Below are 20,472 nucleotides of genomic sequence, written 5' to 3' on the forward strand. Positions count from 1 at the left end.
TTAGTTAAACTGGGAGCAATTACTTTCCTTGCTTCTTGAAAACTTACTTTATTTTCAATCTTATATGTCACAATTTTCTTTTCAGTTTTCCATTTCTCGCATGACCTGGAATAGGCAGGATGGTTGCCTTTACAGTTGGGGCAGGCCATTTCTTTTGCTGAGCAATCACTTTGAGTGTGTTCAGAGGACCCACAATTGGGGCAAACTTGATTTCCTCTACATGCCATTTGAGAGTGACCATACTTTTGGCACTTAAAACATCTCAAAGGATTAGGGATGTAGGGCCTAATTCGACAATGTAGATAGCCTGCTTTTATCGATGTTGGTAGATTTGGTGTATTGAAAGTGAGGATAATGTTCCTTGTAGGTGCAAGTATATTGTCTTTTTTAGTCTTAATCCTTTTGACTGCAATGACATTTTGGTCTTGAAGTTCTTGCATTATCTCCTCCTCCGTGACATTCAAAAGATCCCAGCTGGATATAATCCCTTTGGATGTATTTAGGGTAGCATGGGGAGAAACCTTTACTGGAATTCCAGCAAAGTTGGCAAGGTTTAGTAGTTTCTGCGAATGTCCATGGTTTATTGTCTCCACTAGTAGGTCGCCTGATTGCAGCCTCTTGACTGTCTTAGGCGATCCTGCCAGACTTTCCAGATGTTTTTGGATAACAAACGGAGAGAGCTTACTGAGAGGCTGATCTCCAAGAGAGTGCATTATTAGAAATGCAGGACAATTTGTCGCTGAGGAAGTGGTTTTCATCCTCTTGGGTTGCGACGTGTTATGCTCGTTGTCTAACTCTGGCCGAGAGCTTGTCGGCTCGAGAGGCGGAAAGGCATGTTGATCCATGTTTGCTCCTTTTAGTCCTTGGCAGATGAGCTTTTCTGCCAAGACTTCCGGCCCCGCCACGGGGAGGCAGGAGCAGTGCCTGGTGTGACCAAGCGTAGAGTATTAGGTGTTAGTAAAAGAAGTATGAAAAATAAAGAAAGGTAGCTTTTCTTTCTTGCTCTGTACAAGTACTTTTTGTGACAGTAGCTGATATAAAAAATAAATTTCTTAAGGACAGTAACTTAATATAACTTTAGATCGCTTTTGATAATCACTTTTTAAGTACAGAGAAAACGCTCGATCACATTCGCTTGGCACCCGGGGCCCAATAAGATCGAGTTTGCTATCCATTTATGATAGATTGCACTAACAGAAAAGCCCAATAAACAGGTGACTGGTAATTGTTTTTATTGTTCTATGGTTGTGACCTCCAGAAATCCAACCGAACCACATGGTACGGTGGAGAGAATAGTCTCCAGCGCTGTGGTCTCCTGCCCCAAATAAACGGCATGTCGTCCCAATTAAGCGAAGTAAACCCTGGCTATTTTCTCAATTGGGTTGGTTTTTTTTAAGATTTGCCCCAAATAAACGGCTGCCCCGATTAACCGGTGGCCCAAATAACTGGAATCCACTGTATTAAAATCATTAGTTAATAAAACCGGAATATCTGTCAATTTGAGTTTTCCAATAATACTGAAAAGTATTATAAATACTTTTGTAATATACTAAATACTGAAAAGTTCCTAGATCGGTATAGTTTTGTACACTTCACTTTGACAGAAAAACCTTAGAAATTCAAAGAAATACTATCAAAATATTTATAAATTTATGTAGACAATACAGGTAGTTCTCGACTTTACGAGTTAATTCTTTCCTAGCGCATGCTCATAAAACAGGAATTTATTTGCCATAGACATAATGTTAAAAATAACGGTTATGTTCTCAACAATTAAATTAGTTAGCTAATTTGTTTATGTTTAAACAATGATTGATTTATCGAAAGAAATGAAAACGTAGCCTGTAAAATCAAGCAAATTATAATAATAGAGAAATTATTTATGACTTACAAATGTTAAAGAATGTTTATTCTTCATCATCATCGACTAAATGCACACTCATTGATCACTCGTGATTGGCTCGGCACTCGGTTTGTTGCACAAGGAGTCATCTTCTTCAGAAATGTTTCAAGAGGCATTTGTTTCCAAGATAGTCTTCTCTTTTAATTATAAATTTCACGATTGCATGCATAAGCATTTTTTAACAGCACACATAAATTGCAACTAACACGATTTGCATGGAGTAACAAGTTTACAAAGCTTAAAAAAAGGAATGAAGAGAAGATTCTGGAATTTTATTTATGTTTTTTATACGACTGAAGATTTCAGTAAAGGGGAAACACATTTCACCATAATAACGTAAAAAACCTCACAATTCCAGCTATCGCTTTTTTCACAAATGCAAGAAGATTGAGTTTACTTTATTGAGTTTATTAATTGTGTTTATTGTTTTATGGTAGAGACTTCCAGAAATGTGCTTCAGAAAAATATCACAGAAGCTTTTAAATTGATTCTTATAACGGAACATATGATAACGATGAAAGTGTAGTGCATTTCAATTATTTGAATTGGTAACTAATACAATTTACAAACGACGCTCACTACCTTTTATTAGCATTAGCATTTAGCATTAGTAGAGGCATTTGATGCAAGAAAGCAAGCTTATGCAGCATCAGCAAAAAAAAAAAAAAAAACCCACTTCCACTTCACCCCTCTGTTCGTTCAAAATACCTGTCCGGCTGAGCCTTAAACTTATTTAGGCTATCAACCTCCACCACAAGGGATGGAAGTCTGTTCCACCAACCAATCACCCGCTGGCTAAAGGCAAATTTCCGCACGTCTATCCTACATCTGTCTTTCCTCAATTTGAATTTATGCCCTCTCAGGTGATTTTTCTGAGCTAGAGGAAGAATCCCATCAGCATTGAGCATGCTTAAACCATTCAAGGCTTTATACACCTCTATCAGATCACCTCGCTGGTGCCTAGTCTCCAGACACTGTAATTTGCAAAACTTAAGCCTTTCTTCGTAAGAGCACCCCTTTGTTCCATTCACTAATCTTGTTGCCCTTCTCTGTACTCGTTCCAGCAGCTCTACATCCTTCTTGAAATGAGGCCTCCAGACCTGTATACAGTACTCTAGGTGTGGCCTGACCAATGCCTTATACAATGGAATAATCACCTCCTTATCCCTGCTGGAAAAATTCCTGTATATCATTGACAATACTCCATGAGCTACTCTTGCAGCCCGTCTGCACTGCTCAGAGAACTTCATATCTGCCTGCACAACCACCCCCAAGTCCCTTTCATTCTCTACCACTGCCAGTGTAGTACCACAGAGTTGATACGTTGCTCTGGGGTTGCTGTTTCCCATGTGTAGTACTTTACATTTGTCAATGTTAAACTTCATTTGCCACCTCTCAGCACATCTGCTCAACCTTTCCAGATCCTGTTGCAGCAGCATAGTGTCAGTAGTGTCCTTGACAACCCTGCCAACCTTTGTATCGTCTGCAAACTTGGACAATAAGCCCGATATACCATCATCAATATCATTTATAAATACAGAAAACAATAATGGACCCAACACTGAGCCCTGAGGGACTCCACTAATAACATCAGTCCATGATGAGCAGTGTCCATTGATTACCACTCTCTGTCTTCTCCCCCTCAACCACCCCTTTATCCATAGCAGCAATTTGCCTCCAATGTCACACTGCTCCAATTTGTGTAGCAGTCTTCCATGTGCAACAGTATCAAAAGCCTTTCTAAGATCCAAGTATATAATATCAAAGTTATTCCCTGCATCCAGTTATTTTGTGACTGCATCATAGTATCCAATCAAGTTGGTCAGGCAAGACCTCCCCTTAACAAAACCATGCTGTGTCTGAGCTATAACTGAAGTCTTGTCTAAATGATCCTGCAGTGCTTCTTTAACCAGTGCCTCCATTAATTTTCCTGGAACAGAAGTTAAGCTCACAGGTCTATAATTACTTGTGTCAGCCTTTGATCCTCCTTTGTGAATTGGGGTCACATTTGCACATTTCCAGTCTATGGGTACCTCCCCTGAGTCCAAGGAAGCTCTCATTATTATGGCTAAGGGTTTGCTTACTTCCTTTGCTGCCTCCTTTAATATAACTGGATAGATCCCATCCACCCCGGGTGCCTTTCTTGTGTTTATCTTCAACAGTTTCTCCTCCACATTACTCCCAGTTATTTCAAGATTCTGTAGCTTACTGCTAGAGTTGAATACACCTCTGGCATTCCCCTCGCTGAATAACTCCTCATGTGTGAATGTCGATGCAAAATATTCATTTAGTTTGTTAGCTACCTGAGCAGGATCATCAACACTTGACCCATCAATATCAAGTGGACCAATCTGATTCATCCCCTTCCTTCTAGAGTTTACATAAGTAAAGAACTCTTTGCTGTTTTTCTTTGCATCCCTTGCCAAGGATTTCTCGTAATCTGCCTTCGCCTGCCTAACCTCCTTTGTAACTTGGTTGCATATCAACTTGTATCTATCATAGGCTTCTGTGTCATGTGTTAATTTGTATGTATCCCATGCATTTTTCTTCTCTGCCATATGCCTCATTAGTTCATCTGACATCCATTTTGGCCTAAACCTTGAACAATATTTCTTAGTTGGTATGTAAAGCCTAGTAGCTTCCAAGATAAGTCCTTTGAATGCTTCCCATTTTGAATTTGCTGTTGGTAACATCATCAGTTGGTCCCACTGTATAGAATTTAAATACTGTCTCAGTCCATCGTAGTCGCCTTTACGGAAGCAATAACCCTTCCCTTTACCCCTAATGGTAGTTACCTCTTTCAGTAAATCCCACTTCAGCACACTGTGATCACTGCCACCTAGTGGTTCATTTATCTGCAGATTCTTAATGCATGAAGAATCACTGCTGATAATCAAATCAAGAGTATTACTCCCTCTAGTTGCCTCCCGAACATGCTGATGTAGAAAACAATCATCCAATAAATCCACAAAAGTCCTGCTAGTGTGTGAGTAACCAGCCCCCAAATTCCAGTCAATATCTGGGAAATTAAAATCTCCCATTATAAGACACTCTGATTTACTGGCCCACTCTATTTACCTGTACAGTTCCTTATTATACTCATCAGAGTCATCAGAGTCATTAGGCCTATAGCACACTCCTACTCTCAATTTTGATCTCCCAATGTTTATGTCGCACCAAACTGACTCCACACTGCACTGTCCAGCGATGTCGACTGGCTTCACTTCCTTGGTTTTTATGTGTTTCTTAACTAATAGCATAACCCCTCCTCCCTTCCTATCCTGTCTATCCTTTCTGTAGACGTTGTACTCCCCAAATTGCAGTTCTGCATCCCTTATATCTGTGTGACACCAAGTCTCTGATATCCCAATAATATCTGCCTTCGATGTTTTGAGCAATACCTCAAATTCATCAAATTTATTTACTAAACTCCTAGCATTGGTGTACACGCAAGTATACCTGCACCTGTTTCTATTCTTAGCTACCCTAACACAACCCATGTGTTTACTTGTACCGCAATGGCTCCCAGCAGTCTCTGAAATACCATGCATCTTGTTTTTCAGGCTTCTGCTCATTCTAATAGAAGCAGTGCAAGAATCTCTTTCACCTCTGCCAGTGGCTACTGTCAATCTATTGGTCTTTGTCTCCCCCCAAGCTAGCAGTTTTCCGACCCACCTAACACTGCCTCGATAGCATCAGCAAATATTCTTGCACCCTTTCTATTTAAGTGTATCCCATCCCTGTAGAAGCAATCTCTCCTGTTAACAAGTACATTCCAGGCTGAAAAAAATTCTACCCCTTGAGCCTTGCACAATCTTTCCAGGGCCGAATTGATCGACAAGGCTCTCATCATATACTCCCTCCTATCGTGTCTGGGCAGAATTGCAGACACTTTCAAATTTCAAATTATATGGCTTTAAGGTCATGCTTGTGACCTTAAAGCTTAGTTATACAGCGAAAATTTCAACTTCCGAGATCTTGAAATGAATTACCAAAAAATAATGTGTTACGGGTTCACATTATGATATTTTAACGATATGATGGTGTCTTTAGAACAGATTAATATCGTAAAGCGAGAACTGCCTGTATATATTTTCTTCAAATAGTTCTTTCCAGGAAAATTGTTAGTAACTGTTAAACACTAACAAAATTAACACTGGAAAACAGCACCTTCTAGGGGAAATGCTTAATCATCATTACATATTCAAAATAAAACAGCAGTGTAAGATTAAAGACGAAAGCAAAAAGGAAAAAAATAGGTAAAGGAGGCCCAAAATTATCAATAAAAAATTTAAAAAAAAGCAATAGTACTGCACAAAGAAAAAATATAAATGTGATTTTACCAAAGTATAACTACAGGCATCCTGACTGTTGCATCTTTAACCAGGTGTAGAGATTTATTTATTTTTTTTTTTAACTATTATCCAGAAAAAATGTTGGAGACTTGAATTAACTTGACTAAAAAGCTTAAATAAAAAATGAATTAAGATAAGGCCAATCTATATATAAGATTTCACAAATAAGTTCCATGACTGAGTATATTACATGCATATGGTGTAATATGTCATGGCAGGTGATTTATGCAACTACTTCCTTCTACAAGGCGATCTGCACATAAGCACTGCAGCATGCGGTAATCACAAAGCAGCTGTGATATGCACTGTCACTGTGTTAAGTGATGAAACAAAGGATGAACATTAAAATCTGATACAAATTGGAGAAAAGTGAAACTGAAACTGGTAAAACAAGTACATGACAACAAGGCTCTACCTTGTTGAAGTGTTTTTTTATTGGTTTGCAAGATTTTGGAATAGTTGTAAGGATCTGGAAGAAAATGAGAACTATGATTGTCTAGCAACACCCACAGAGTAAGGTAGTTAATAAGGAAATATGAATGAAGCAACCAAAACTAGGGCACACCTATCTAGGGCACTGGTGGGGTAGCCGCACGTCGCAAAATCTGTCTTAACCCTAGTAATCTCAGTGTGTCTCTCATCCACAGAATTTGAGTGAGTCCAGGCAGGGCTCATGCTGTGCCGAGAAGATGGCTGTGTGCATGTGCTGACCAGTAGTTGGTGGACCATTTAGCGGATGTGGAGCACTCAGCCATTGCTGAGTGCTCCACATCTGGTGGTCGACCCAGCACAACATTGATACATGCTGCGATGTAATGATTATTAATCAGTCCCACCATTACCATCGCCGCAACTGGTTGGAGTCACTGCACATCACATGCCACATCGATTCCTTTATCCAAAACAGAGGATGTTGTGCCCATTCCATTACTGAGACGACCATCCTCTTGGCTGACACATTTAACGTTGGCATTTACAACATTCCCAGGCAATTACAGCTACAAGCTTTCCCTTCTAACTGCTAATTGTTACATACACATAGTTCATCATACATGACTGCAATGGTATGCACATAGAGTTCTATATTTCTATACAGGTGATCCCCGCTTAACACTGATAATTTGTTCCGGAAAAACAGAGTGCTAAGTGAATCCGCACTAAGCGAGCGCTGCATTCCCATAAGGTAACATATGTAGGTGGTAGATGACTTTCATCAACCGGTGAAATACCACCACTTTGCTTATTGGAGGCTTGAAGTGGTAAAACCCATGTTTAGTCTCTAGAGCAAAGTTTCCGGCATCCCCCTCCCCACATACTTCTCCTTCAACCCATGCACGGTACTAATTAGTACTATAGGTTTTGATACCTTTTTGTGTTTTGGGTTTTCATAAAAAAAAAAAAAAAAAAAAAAAAAAATGTATTTGTGAGTTGCTGTCGGTTCCATAGGATATTTCCTAAACTTAAAATTCCAATTAAAATCATGAATTTAATTAATCTAAATTGATTTAATTTAATTGATGAATTTAATCATGAAAAATGTGTCAATTTTGGGTTGAACTTTGGCCCTCTTCCAAATAAACTAAAAGGGGTATTAATTTTAAATCCCCCGCAGCATTACCACCCAACAATAAAGTCAACCGATTCTTCGCCGCTTTGAAACCTGGCATGTTTTTTTCTTCTTTCAATATGAAACTTCTTTTAGGTATTCATTTCCACAAAAGTCCTGCTTCATCTATATTAAAAACTTGTTGAGAAGTATAACACATAATACCCCTCTTCAATAATTTTAACAAGCTCATTTTTGAAAGTTTCAGCTCCTTGATCTGCACTTGCAGTTTCTGCCTGGATTTTAAATCTATTCAACCAGTCCTTACCAGTTTTAAATGGTTCCACATTTTTTTTTTTATAATATTTAACTTAACTGAATTCTGCATTGGATATTATCTTCAATAAAATTAGTTATTAAAGTCTTTCCGTTTCAATCCTAATAGCCGGCCTAGCCCTAGTTGCTTGCAGTGGAACAGCTATATTTCCCGCTGCTAAAATAATTCTTTATTTTTTTATAATTGTTCTTACAGTTAAAGTTGCAAGTCCTAAATTATGACATACATCCCCTTGTCGTTGACCAGAATCGATTCGCTTTAAAACGTCTAATTTAATTCTCAAATTCAGTAGTATTTTTCTTATATTTATAGTCTTCATACTGCACCCAGACATTGCTTTTTCATTCTTATTGGCCATCATTAACTCTTCAAAAATGTACCTGCGTTGGTTGCATTAATTACGATACAATGTTCAAGTAAACTGTCCGTTATGCACGATGTCTAATATGTACTGAGTGATGACTAGACTTCAGATAAATGCATATAACACAAATATTACAAGCAATATATTTGATCATTTTTTAAAATGTTGATCTCAGAACTATGTAACAAGTCACTGTACTGCAATTAAATTTCACTGAGTATGGGAAAATTTCTCAAGTCAGCGTGGGAAACATTTTAATGCTGTTTTGCTATTCATTTTCAAGCTTCGACTCCATCAAATGAAACAATTTCGTTAAATATGCCAAAAATTCAATCTTTAAAAGAGCGTTATAGTGATCTGTGATAGCGTTATAGTCAGATACGGGTTATAATATAAGAGTTATGGCGAATCAGCGTAAACCGAACCGCATTATAATGGGGGCCTGCTGTATTTTAGATTAATGGTCACAACTGATGAAGGATGCCTTCCAGTCTGAAAGCTATGTATTACTTTCCTGTATTATTTTTACTTGTGTTTTTTGTTCATGTGAAAGTATTTTGTTCTTCAAAGTATTTTTTATGTAACATTACACATATTTTTAACTGCAACCTGTCATTTTCTTTGTTTTTGCTCAGTAGCACAATAATTTATTAATATTAATATGAATCCAGAGCACAAGGCCTTTTTGCTTATATTCAATTGCCTGAACCTAGTTACTCTCATAATTACAGCTAAGTGTTATGCTTACTTCCACTGATAAGGGTGGCAGCACTGATAGTGCTGCCACCCTTAATATAATTAGATAGATCCCATTCAGCCCAGGTGCCTTTCTTATGTTTAGCTTCAACAATTTCTCTTCCACTTTCATCATCTTAATTATTATAAAATCATTTAGCACCCTGTTAAAGTTTGATAAACTTCTGAAATGCACTTCACTAAAGAATTCATAATGTGTGAATGTAGATGCAAATACTCATTCAGTTTGTTAACAACCAGAGCAGGGTCATCAACAGTCAAACCATTGATGTCAAGTGGACCAATCTGGTTCATCCCATTCCATTGAGTGTTTACATAAGTAAAGTAGTCTTTGCTGTTTTCTTTGCATCCTTTGAAAAGATTTTTCATAGTCTGCATTTGCTTGTCTAAATTCCTTTGTGACTTGGTTACAGATCAGTTTTATATCTACCATAGGCTTCTATCACTAGTTCTCCCCCAAACCACAGCACTCCCACTACCTTGAGCCCATTGCTTTGCTGTTCGGGTCTGAGGCATGTTTTTCCATTCAAATTCAATATAATAATTAAAAATACTACACCAAACTAGTATAACTGCAATAATAAAACTATGCACCGGTTATGCTACGAAGTTCACACTATTAAATATATATTGCAATATCGATCTTATGGTGTACGTATTTTGTATCTCCTATCAAGTTTAAGTTATATGTATTTTGTATCTACTATGAAGTTCAAGTTATATGTATTTTGTATCTACTATGAAGTTCAAGTTATATGTATTACGCTATACCGTTATGTTTGTAATTATAATAGATAATAAATTTGTCTAACTAATGCCAACCAGTGGGATTCAAATTTTCAAGCTACCTATTTGCCAAAATTAAAACACCAGAATTACTCCACCATGCACTCAACACTATAACAATGGCAGTAAAATTCGAATGTTCTTATCAACACAAAACAATGGCAACACAGTTGAATGTGGTTTCTGAAGTAATCATAAATGATAAATAAAAACCAAATTCACCCACATAATCTGAAAATCATACATAACTACACTTTTAATTTTAAATCAAAAGTTAAATTCAATAATCCTATTCCAATTCACCAGTTGTGCACATACTTTATATACTTACTTATGACCTAAATAATATATAAAGTTTTAAAAGGATTAAGTGAACTATATGCTAATGGCAGTTTTACTTTGTCTAGGATAACACACACATAAATTTAACTTGAAACAGGATGGTTGCAGAACAAATGTGTGAAAATTTGCATTCAGCAAGATAATACTTGGAACTGATTCTTGGATTGGAATAAGCTTTTTTCATTCCAAAATCGGGTTTCTGTCAAACTTATTCAGTCCTAGAACTAATCTCTTAAACTTTGTATACCTTAGTATTTGTTTTTTATAGAAATGTGCATGTGTATATAAATACACACAGTGCTATAATCAATAATACATTTATAAGTACCCACGTGCTTATCATGCTGGTAATGAAATCTTCATGTCACATGTCCAGTTTTACATGAAATTAGTAAAATTAGTGCATCATCCTGGAGTACAAACAGAAAATTTTATTTGTTGTTTTAACACTGCCATCTAGTTAAAATAATAAATTTAATCAGTTATTACTACTTATTAGTCCAAAAGAAAAAACAATTCTAATCGCTTTGCCCAGCATCTATAAATGAAATGAGCTGTTTTTCGATGGCCTAGCTGCAATAGTTTCTTAGAGTATTCCAGAAAGAGAGCGTTGAGATTTTTAATCGTAAACTATATTAAAGGAAAACATACTTAAGTAAATGGAAAAAAAAAAAAAAAGTAAATTACAAAAATCAAATATAAATAAAATAACCTTACCTGTCTGCATCCCTTGCATCAGATATGCTATGCACTGCATTGCATACAAAGCTATAGCGAAAAGATGCATTCTCATTCAGCTGCTTTATCTGCTGAGGATCAACACGCATTCTAATGCAAATAAAGAGAAGCAAGGTACATACACACATTATACACACAAATAAGAAACTAACACATTCAAATGTGGAAATTATTTTAGTTGGAATACAGGACATCGACTAGTGACATTAACTTTCAGTCAGCATAGTGAATAGTTCATTATTTAAACTGTAAAAAATTAAGCAAATAACCTCTATTTCTTAGAAACCAATTAAACAAATATATTATCCACAGGAGTCAATTCTCAGTCCACTCTGCTGGAATATGGTGTGGCTTGTGAAGGAGCACCAGAAAATTGCCCAGCTGGCATATGCAGATGTCTTGGCCATTACTGTTTATGAAGACTTGTAACGACAACTTGAGAACATTTCTAATGCCATTCTTGAAGACTTTGCTGAATGGTGCAACAAGAATAAGACAGATGCTCCTCAAAGTGCCCTTGAATGCCCTAAGACCCCCCCACCATCAAATACAAAGGATAAAAAATTAAATATGAGAGCTCTTACAATTTTTTTTTTTTTTTTTTGTAGTAGTTATTGACGCATTGGCTTCTGTGGCCATAATGCACCTCCCAAGGTTTTTGCAGTACTTTGATCCAAGCCAGAGGCGGGATTCGAACCTGCGACCTTTGGGTTGCTAGGTAGGCACTTTACCCACCCGGCTAGGCCGGTCGGCAGCTCTTACAAATACCCAGGACACCTCCTAGATGACAAATCCTCCTCCTCCTTACACTGCAGCTATCTCAAAGAGAAAGTGAAAAACATCACTGAAAAAATAGCTCAAATCACTCCTGGGGTCTGAAGGGACCTCTCACTAAAATTACTCTATGAGTGCATATTTCTCCCTATTATGAGATATGGTGCTCTTGTATGGAGGCACTAAATCAAAGCTTCCACTGTCCGGCAAAGACTGACCCAGACCCAGAGAATTATCCTCCTCACAATCTCCAAGGATTGCAGGAGTTTCCACCGGCCCTGCAGGTCATATGCAGGAAGCTACAAATGAGCATGAGACTGGGAAAGGAAAAATGAGAATAGGTGTGTGTTATAGGCCTAATGAATCTGATGAGTATAATGAGGAATTGTGCAGAGAAATAGAGTGAGCCAGTAATTCAGAATGTCTTGGAATGAGGGATTTTAACTTTTAAGATATTGACTGGAACTTGTGGGTTAGTCCCTAGCACATTAGCAAGACTTTTGTGGATTTATTGGATGACTGTTTTCTACAGCAGCATGTTTGAGAGGCAACCAGAGGGAATAATACTCTTGAACTGATTATCAGCAGTGATTATTCATGCATTAAGAATTTCCAGATAAAGGAACCACTGGGTGACTGTGATCACAATGTACAGATGGGAATTATTTAAAGATGTAACTACCATCAAGACTAAAGGGAAGGGCTTTTGCTTTCGTAAATGTGACTGCAGGTGTCTCAGAGTTTTTAAATTCTGTACAGTGGGATCAAATGATGTTACCAACATTGAATTCTAAATGGGAAGCCTTCAGGGACTTAATTTTGGAGGCTACTCGGATTTTCATTCCAGCAAAGAAATACTGTTCAAAGTTTAGGCCTAAATGAATGTCAGATGAATTAATGAGGCTTGTGGCAGAGAAGAAAAATGTATGGGATCCATATAAAGTATCAGGTGACAGAGAAGCCTATGACAGGTATACACTAATCTGTAATCAAGTCACAAAGGAGGTTAGGCAGGCGAAGGCAGATTACGAGAACTCTTTGGCAAAGTACGAAAAGAAAAACAGCAAAGAGTTATTTACTTATGTAAACTCTAGAAGGAAAAGGTTGAATCAGATTGGACCAGTTAACATAGATGGGTTGACTATTGATGATCATGCTCAGGTAGCTGATAAACTGAATGAGTATTCTGCATCTACATTCACACATCAGGAATAATTCAATGAGGGGAGTGCCAGAGGTTTATCAAACTCTAAAGGGAGCTAAGTGATTTTGTAATAACTGAGAGGAAAGTGGAGGAGAAATTGTTCAAGTTAAACATAAAAAAGGCACTTGTGGTGGATGTAATCTATTCAGTTATATTAATGGAGGCAGCAAAGGAAGTAAGCACACCTTTATCCATAATTATGAGAGAGTCTAAACTCAGGGGAGGTCCCCATGGACTGGAGGTGTGCAAATGTATCACAAATTCACAAAGAGGATTCAAAAAGTGACACAAGTAACTATAGACCTGTTAGTTTAACTTGTGTTCTGGGAAAAATAATGGAATCACCGGTTAAAGAAGCATTGCAGGATCATCTAGACAAGACTGCAGTAATAGTTAAGACACAGCACTGATTTGTTAAAGGGTGGTCTTATCTGACCAATTTGATTGGATACTATGATGTGGTCACAAAGGAACTGGATACAAAAAATAATGTTGATATCATATACTTGGATTTCAGGAAAGCTTTTGTTACTGTTCCACATAGAAGACTGCTGTACAAATTGGAGAGGTATGGCATTAAGGGTAAGTTGCTATGATGGATGAAGGGATGGTTCAGTGGGAGACGACAAAGAGTGGTAATCAATGGAAACTGCTCTTTGCATAGAAATGTTATTAGTGGGGTTTTCCAGGATTTGGTGTTGAGCCCATTGTTGTTTTGTATATTTATCAATGATATTGATGAAGGTATATCAGGTTTAATGTCCAAGTCTGCAGATGATATAAAGGTTGGCAGGGTTGTTAACAACAGTATGCTACTCCCACTGGATCTAGACAAGTTGGGAAAATAGGCTGAAAACTGGCAAATGAAGTTTAACATTGACAAATGCAAAGTACTGCATATGGGTAGCAATAACTGAAGATAAATGTACCAACTGTGTGGTACTACACTCAGGGAAGTGGAAAGAGAAAAAGTCCTGCGGGTAATTGTGCAGTCAGATATGAAGTTCGCTGAACAGTGCATTAGGGGCTGCCAGGGCAGGTCATGGAATCTTGTCAATGATATATAGGAATTTTGTTAGCAGGGACAGGGAAGTGATTATCCCATTATACAAGGGAATGGTCAGGCCATGCCTACAGTACTGTGTATAGGTTTGGAGGCCTCATTTTAGAAGGTGTAGAGTTGCTAGAACGAGTACAAAGAAGGGCAACAAGATTGATGGGGGGAATAAAGGGGTGCACTTACCAAGAAAGGCTTATGCAAATTGCGGTGGCTGGAAAGTAGGTACCTGCGAGGTGATCTGACTGAGGTGTATAAGGCCTTGAATGGGTTGAGAAAGCTGAATGCTGATGGGATTCTTCCTCTTGCTCAGATTAAGAACCTGGGGGAGGCACAGTTTCAAATTGAAAAAGACAGTTGTAGAACAGATGTGCGGAAATTTGCCTTTAGCCAGTGGGTAGTTGATTGGTGAAATAGACTTCCATCATTTGTTGTGGAAGTTGATAGCCTAAATAAATTTAAGGCTGAGCTGGATACGCATTTTTAATGAATAGAGAGGTAAAATGGGAAGCTTTTTTTTTTTTTTTTTTTTTTTTTGGCTGATGCTGCATAAGCTTGCTTTCTTGCATCGTATGCCTCTACTAATGCTATTCCCAATTTATTTTTGGCTCATTTACTTTTACAATAGAATTGGGTCTTTTTGTTTCTACTGTCAAAACTGTGTCATGCTGGGATTGAAGTATTTGTAGCTTACAGCATCAAATATGAACTGGTAAATATCCTAAAGAGAGGTGCTTGTGAAAGTGATATCATACAGAGAGGCACCTAGTGAAAGTGTCATTTATGTTTGATTTTCTAAAATCATTGTAAAATTTAAAAATAATATGTAAGAGATTAAAAGTGTTGACATAAAAAAAATTCTAACTGAGGATTATGGTTTATGATTCAGTTCAATAAAGGTGAGGGGGTTTAAGAATTACTGGGGGATTACCTGGTGATTATGGAACTTGACACTTCTAGGAAAGTTAACTTGCTTGAATCTAATGCTCATTTAAAGGATTTGGTAATTTCTATCACCAGAGCTTCACAACCTAAACCACAAATTATTATGTTCAATGTGAATATTCAGGAACAGGAACTGATAAGTGAACTTTATAAGAGGAATCTATCTGAGTCTAAGATCCTAAAAGACAAATTTCTAAAGGAATATAGTCTCTTTTTCAAGAGTCAATAGGTCAAGTGAGACCCAGAACTAGATATTGGCTGTAAGCTATAGAGTGCAAGAAAATCTAAAGCACCGTGGTCGTATTTTTATTGGCTACTGTAGTTATAAGTTCAGATGGTTTTATTCCACAACCATATGCTATCATTGCCTTCAGTATGGCCACACTGCAGGACATTTTTCACAGGACTAAATTTGATTGCACTGCACAAGGAATGGACATTTTTGTGCTAAATGTGTGTATCCAGACCTGTATACAGTACAGGTCTGGAGGAACACAGCATTAGCATTAGTAGAGGCATTTGATGCAAGAAAGCAAGCTTATGCATCAGCCAAAAAAAAAAATAAATAAATAAATAAAAAAATTAAAAAAAATAAAAAAAATAAATAAAAAATAACCACTTCCACTTCACCCCTCTGTTCGTTCGAAATACCTGTCCAGCTGAGCCTTAAACTTATTTAGGCTATCAACTTCCACGGATGGAAGTCTATTCCACCAACCAACCACCCGCTGGCTAAAGGCAAATTTCCTCACATCTATCCTACATCTGTCTTTCCTCAATTGGAATTTATGCCCTCTCAGGTGATTATTCTGAGCAAGAGGAAGAACCCTATCAGCATTGAGCATGCTCAAACCATTCAAGGCTTTATACATCTCTATCAGATCACCTCGCCGGTGCCTAGTCTCCAGACACTGTAATTTGCAAAACTTAAGCCTTTCTTCGTAAGAGCACCCCTTTTTTCCATTCACTAACCTTGTTGCCCTTCTCTGTACTCGTTCCAGCATCTCTACATCCTTCTTGAAATGAGGCCTCCAGACCTGTATACAGTACTCTAGGTGTGGTCTGACCATTGCCTTATACAATGGAATAATCACCTCCTTATCCCTGCTAGAAAAATTCCTATATATCATCGACAATACACCATGAGCTACTCTTGCAGCCCATCTGCACTGCTCAGAAAACTGCACAACCACCCCTAGGTTCCTTTCATTCTCTACCACTGTCAGTGTAGTACCACAGAGTTGATACATTGCTCTGGGGTTGCTGTTTCCCATGTGTAGTTTTTCCATGTGCTGTTTCCCACAGAACCGACTTGTGCAAATTGTTTGACTACATATCGCTGTCCGACACATTCTATGCAAAGTACTTTGTGTAAGGTAATTCGAAAGGCTCTGCAGTTTGTTATGGGAAAGACAAGATTGTGCTAGTCTGTCCTAAAGCTGAAATTGGCCAAGTATGGATGTACTGCTTGGAAAATTGTCTCTACCATTTCTGTCTTGTCTTCTTCCCTTCACTCTGTCTTTTATTTCTTGTTATTGCTTTTAAACTATTTTTTTTTCTTTCTCTTCTTCTTTTTTACTCTGCATACTTCACATTACTATAGTGTTTTTAGGATCTGTATGCTGAGTAGATGGGCATAAGGTTGTCTGTTCCAAATAGTTGATCCTTTGCCCAGCTGCACATGCCTGGGATGGAAACTAACTTGGTACTGTGAACTAGGCTGAGACTAGTCATTCAACACAAATAACACAACCTGACACTATACTACAGTACACCTAAGCCACTACACTGATTGGCCTTTATCTGTAGAGTATCCATACACATTAAATGCAGAGTTGCCATAATCTGATAGGGGCCACACAAACCAATAAATAAAAAACAATATTGGCTTAGAGCCTTGACTGATGAGGAAACTGTTTTGAAGCAGAAAGCAGTGATTGAACCTAATCAGCAAGTGATATATTCACAAGGACTGAGAGATTAATGTACACACCTGCAGAGTGTTATTTTAGCACTTTTGCACAAATACATTTTGTCAAATTTAGTAAGACTTATTTTTTTTTTTTTTGTTTCCTAGTATATCAGGTACTGCACCAAAGAATGAAAGGTTTATAAATGTCTCTACTTGTTTGCAATTTCAATCAATAGAATGAAGTCTTTTGACCACCTTCATTGAGCAAGCAGCATTTTCCAGGTCCACTTCCATCTCCTCCAGAATTCCTGGAGGAAATGGAAAGATTGCCCAACGGTTTATCCAACAGCAAGCAAAAATTCAGAAATAACACAGTCTTGTTTAGATGCACCTGATTTTAATCTTTAAAAATTAGAGGCCTTCCAAGTTTCTGGCCCCACCCAAGGAAAGAGAGGAGCAGTGCTGGTTACTGGTCAGGTTCAAGAGATAAAATTATTATTAGAACTAATTAAATTAAAGAAAAAGGAGCTTTGTTTTTTTTGGGCTCCCTTCATGCTTTTAATTAAGAGCTACTTTAATTGTGAAAAGGATTTATAACTGACAAAACATAGAACTGTCCAAGAACATTTTCTTTCTATTAGCACTATTAGTCAATAGAGATAAAATGCTCTGTAAGAACACATGGATAATTTGGCCAAAGAAATAGTTAGCAACCAACAAGTTGCCATCTATGCTAAACTATGAATAAAAAAGTATTTAAGCCAAGCAGATTACAAGAAACCTCTGGCAAGGAATACAAAGATAAGCAGCAAAGCCTTCTTTACTTATGTAAACACTAGAAAGAAGGAAATAAATCACATTTGTCCAATAGATGTGATTGGTTTAACTGCTGATGAACTTGCTTAGATTGCTGACAAACTGAATAGGTATTTTACATCTATATTCATGCATGAGGAATTTTTTAGCAATGGGGATGCTAGAAGTGTATCAAATTCTAACAGGGAGTTGGATGATTTTGTGATAACCGAGAGGAAATTAGAAGAAAAATTGCAGAAGCTAAATGTAAAAAAAAAAAAAGCACATGGGATTTATCCAATTATATTAAGGGAGGCTGTAGTATGGGTAAACAAAACTTCAGTCATAATTATGAGAGTATCCTTGGATTCAGGGGAGGTTCCTACAGACTAGAAATATGCAAATGTATCCCAAATTCATAAGAGGGGGGGGGGGATGAAAGGGTGACATGAGTAATTATATGGACATGTTAGCTTTACTTCTGTTCCAGGGAAAATAATGGAACCGCTGGTTAAAGAAGTAACACAGGACATCCTAAAGAGGAGTACATTTATACTGCAATCACACCATGGATTTATTAAGGACTGTTTTGTCTGACCAAATCTGATTGGATACTATGAGTGAATGGATGAATGAAATGGGAAGGGGTGTTTTTTTCTTTTGTTTCTTATTTTGGCTGATGCTGTATAAGCTGGCTTTCTTGCATCATATGCCTCTACTAATGCTAATATAAGTACCTTACAGTAGCAGGGGGTTTACTGAAGAATAAGGCTGTGATCTTTAACAAACAGGATCCAAATTTCTAATAAATAATGCACCTTCCAAGTTCAAATGTAACAGCATTATATAAACTTTTAGCAGCACAGGGTTATTAAGTTCTTTTTTAAAAATAAATTACAACAGCAGTTGTAATCATAGGTTATTTTTACCTGGACAGTGATTTCCATATAAATACCTATCTCTTACCTGGGATCATTAATGTATTCTATCATGTAGGTGGTATTCCAAAGTAAATTTAAAGCTGATGGACTATGGGAGCAATAAAGAGTTTGTTTCACCTTTGGACACATTGTGACAAACAGCTCAGAATGTTTAGACTGTTAAAGAAAAGTATAAAATTCATTAAGTAAATTGTTGGCTATATATTCTTAAACGTCATAGCAGTAGTTCTAATTCCATTACTGAAAATACAATAGGAAAGGTAATATAAAGTAATTTTTTTATATATTAAAAAGCTTTTTTGATACTGTATTAATTTCACTGAAACTAATAAACAAAAATAAAATCATATTTTAATTATTACTTATAAAAGGCAAAAACTGGTTCTGAACATTTTGACAAGTTACAATGAATTCTAGCACTCTGCTTCACTCTTTTAAGGCAAATCATTTTCACTCTTTTAAGGCAAATAATTTTCACTCTTTTAAGGCAAATCATTTGTCCATTCCCCTTTATCATTGTATCTTAAGTGAAAGTCTGAACTGAGATTGGCTTACCATCATTTTTTGTTCTCAATACTGACCGAATGTTCTCAAAATGAGTTATGCAGGCAACTGCGCCATTAATCAAGTGGATTAGTAATGAAAAATTTAGCAGTATTTAAGTGAGTTTTAAGTTTAAGTTTTTAAGCAATGCAGGCCAATTCAAGCATCACAAAAACAATTTTTTTTTTAAATTGAACTAGAAATGAGGAAATAAACATCTTGGTTAAAAGGACTGCACATAGAGTAAATGGTATCAATAATATGAGAATACAAAGTGACATAATTAAAATTATTCTGGAAGATTAATTTTTCCAGTTGATTAAAAAAAAAAATCACAAAGTAATGCAAGTGTAGTGTGTTCACTTGCATTACTTTGTGATTTAAGTATTACAGGTTCTAGTACTTTTCATGTTTGAAGTTTTCATTAAAAAAAAAAAGAAAACTGGCTTTTCTCCTTACTGATTTCAAGTGGTCTTTACAAATCTCACTGTAATGTGTTCCAAAGAGTACAGAATTAAATAGCAAGTTCAATATAAAAATATTGTAAAAACAGGAATTCTAAAGCATTACCAGTACTTCCATGATTAAATTCAGATAAAATATGCTGCCACTAATGGGACACAAATGGGCTACATGTTTTAATATTATTTATTTTATTTATATTAGAATACAAACAAACAATTTCAAAGAGACTGAGGCTTTTAATTTAACAAAATTTGGCCTTTAACCCAGGGGCTCACATCTGGTGAGTATGGGCTTGGCACACCGAGGGTCCTGAGGCTGGATATCATCATTCTTCTCTTTCTTGGTGATTCTCTCTCTCTCTCTCTCTCTCTCTCTCTCTCTCTCTCTCTCTCTCTCTCGGGGTAATTCAAAAATTTTTTTTTGGCTGGTGGCAGCATAAGCCTCAGGCTTCCTTGCACCATATGGCTAAACTAATAATAATAATAATTTACGAGTCATTTTTACTAATATAACTTTATATTTTATTCATTTCTAAACTGTATCAGAAACTGAAAGCTGTAGCAGATCACTTTAAAGAGAAGTGACCTGCTACAGTCTTCAGTACATGCTGGTGATTAACAGGGCTTTTGTAAGTATTTACTAACATTGTATGCAGCAGAAAACAGTCTCCCTCACATATTTCTCCCTTTTTTTTTTTCCACTAAATAGG

The 20,472-nt window shown here is 36.9% G+C and overlaps 1 protein-coding gene across 4 annotated transcripts in view; it reads right to left on the reverse strand.

The window, feature by feature from the left end:
• Positions 1-20,472, reverse strand: part of LOC150091098 (mediator of RNA polymerase II transcription subunit 12-like protein) — an 825,386-nt gene that overhangs the window by 431,631 nt on the left and 373,283 nt on the right. For all 4 annotated transcript variants that reach the window (XM_090374287.1, XM_090374270.1, XM_090374279.1 and 1 more), the window contains 2 exons: positions 18,781-18,911; positions 11,107-11,217 (listed from right to left, as the gene is read on the reverse strand). In XM_090374287.1, the coding sequence (XP_090230413.1) occupies positions 11,107-11,217; positions 18,781-18,911 (242 nt within the window). The remainder of the gene's footprint in view (positions 1-11,106; positions 11,218-18,780; positions 18,912-20,472) is intronic.

The sequence above is a fragment of the Mastigoproctus giganteus genome, chromosome 1, assembly GCF_048544385.1.
Source record: "Mastigoproctus giganteus isolate SK-2022 chromosome 1, ASM4854438v1, whole genome shotgun sequence".
Taxonomy (NCBI): Eukaryota; Metazoa; Arthropoda; class Arachnida; order Uropygi; family Thelyphonidae; genus Mastigoproctus; species Mastigoproctus giganteus.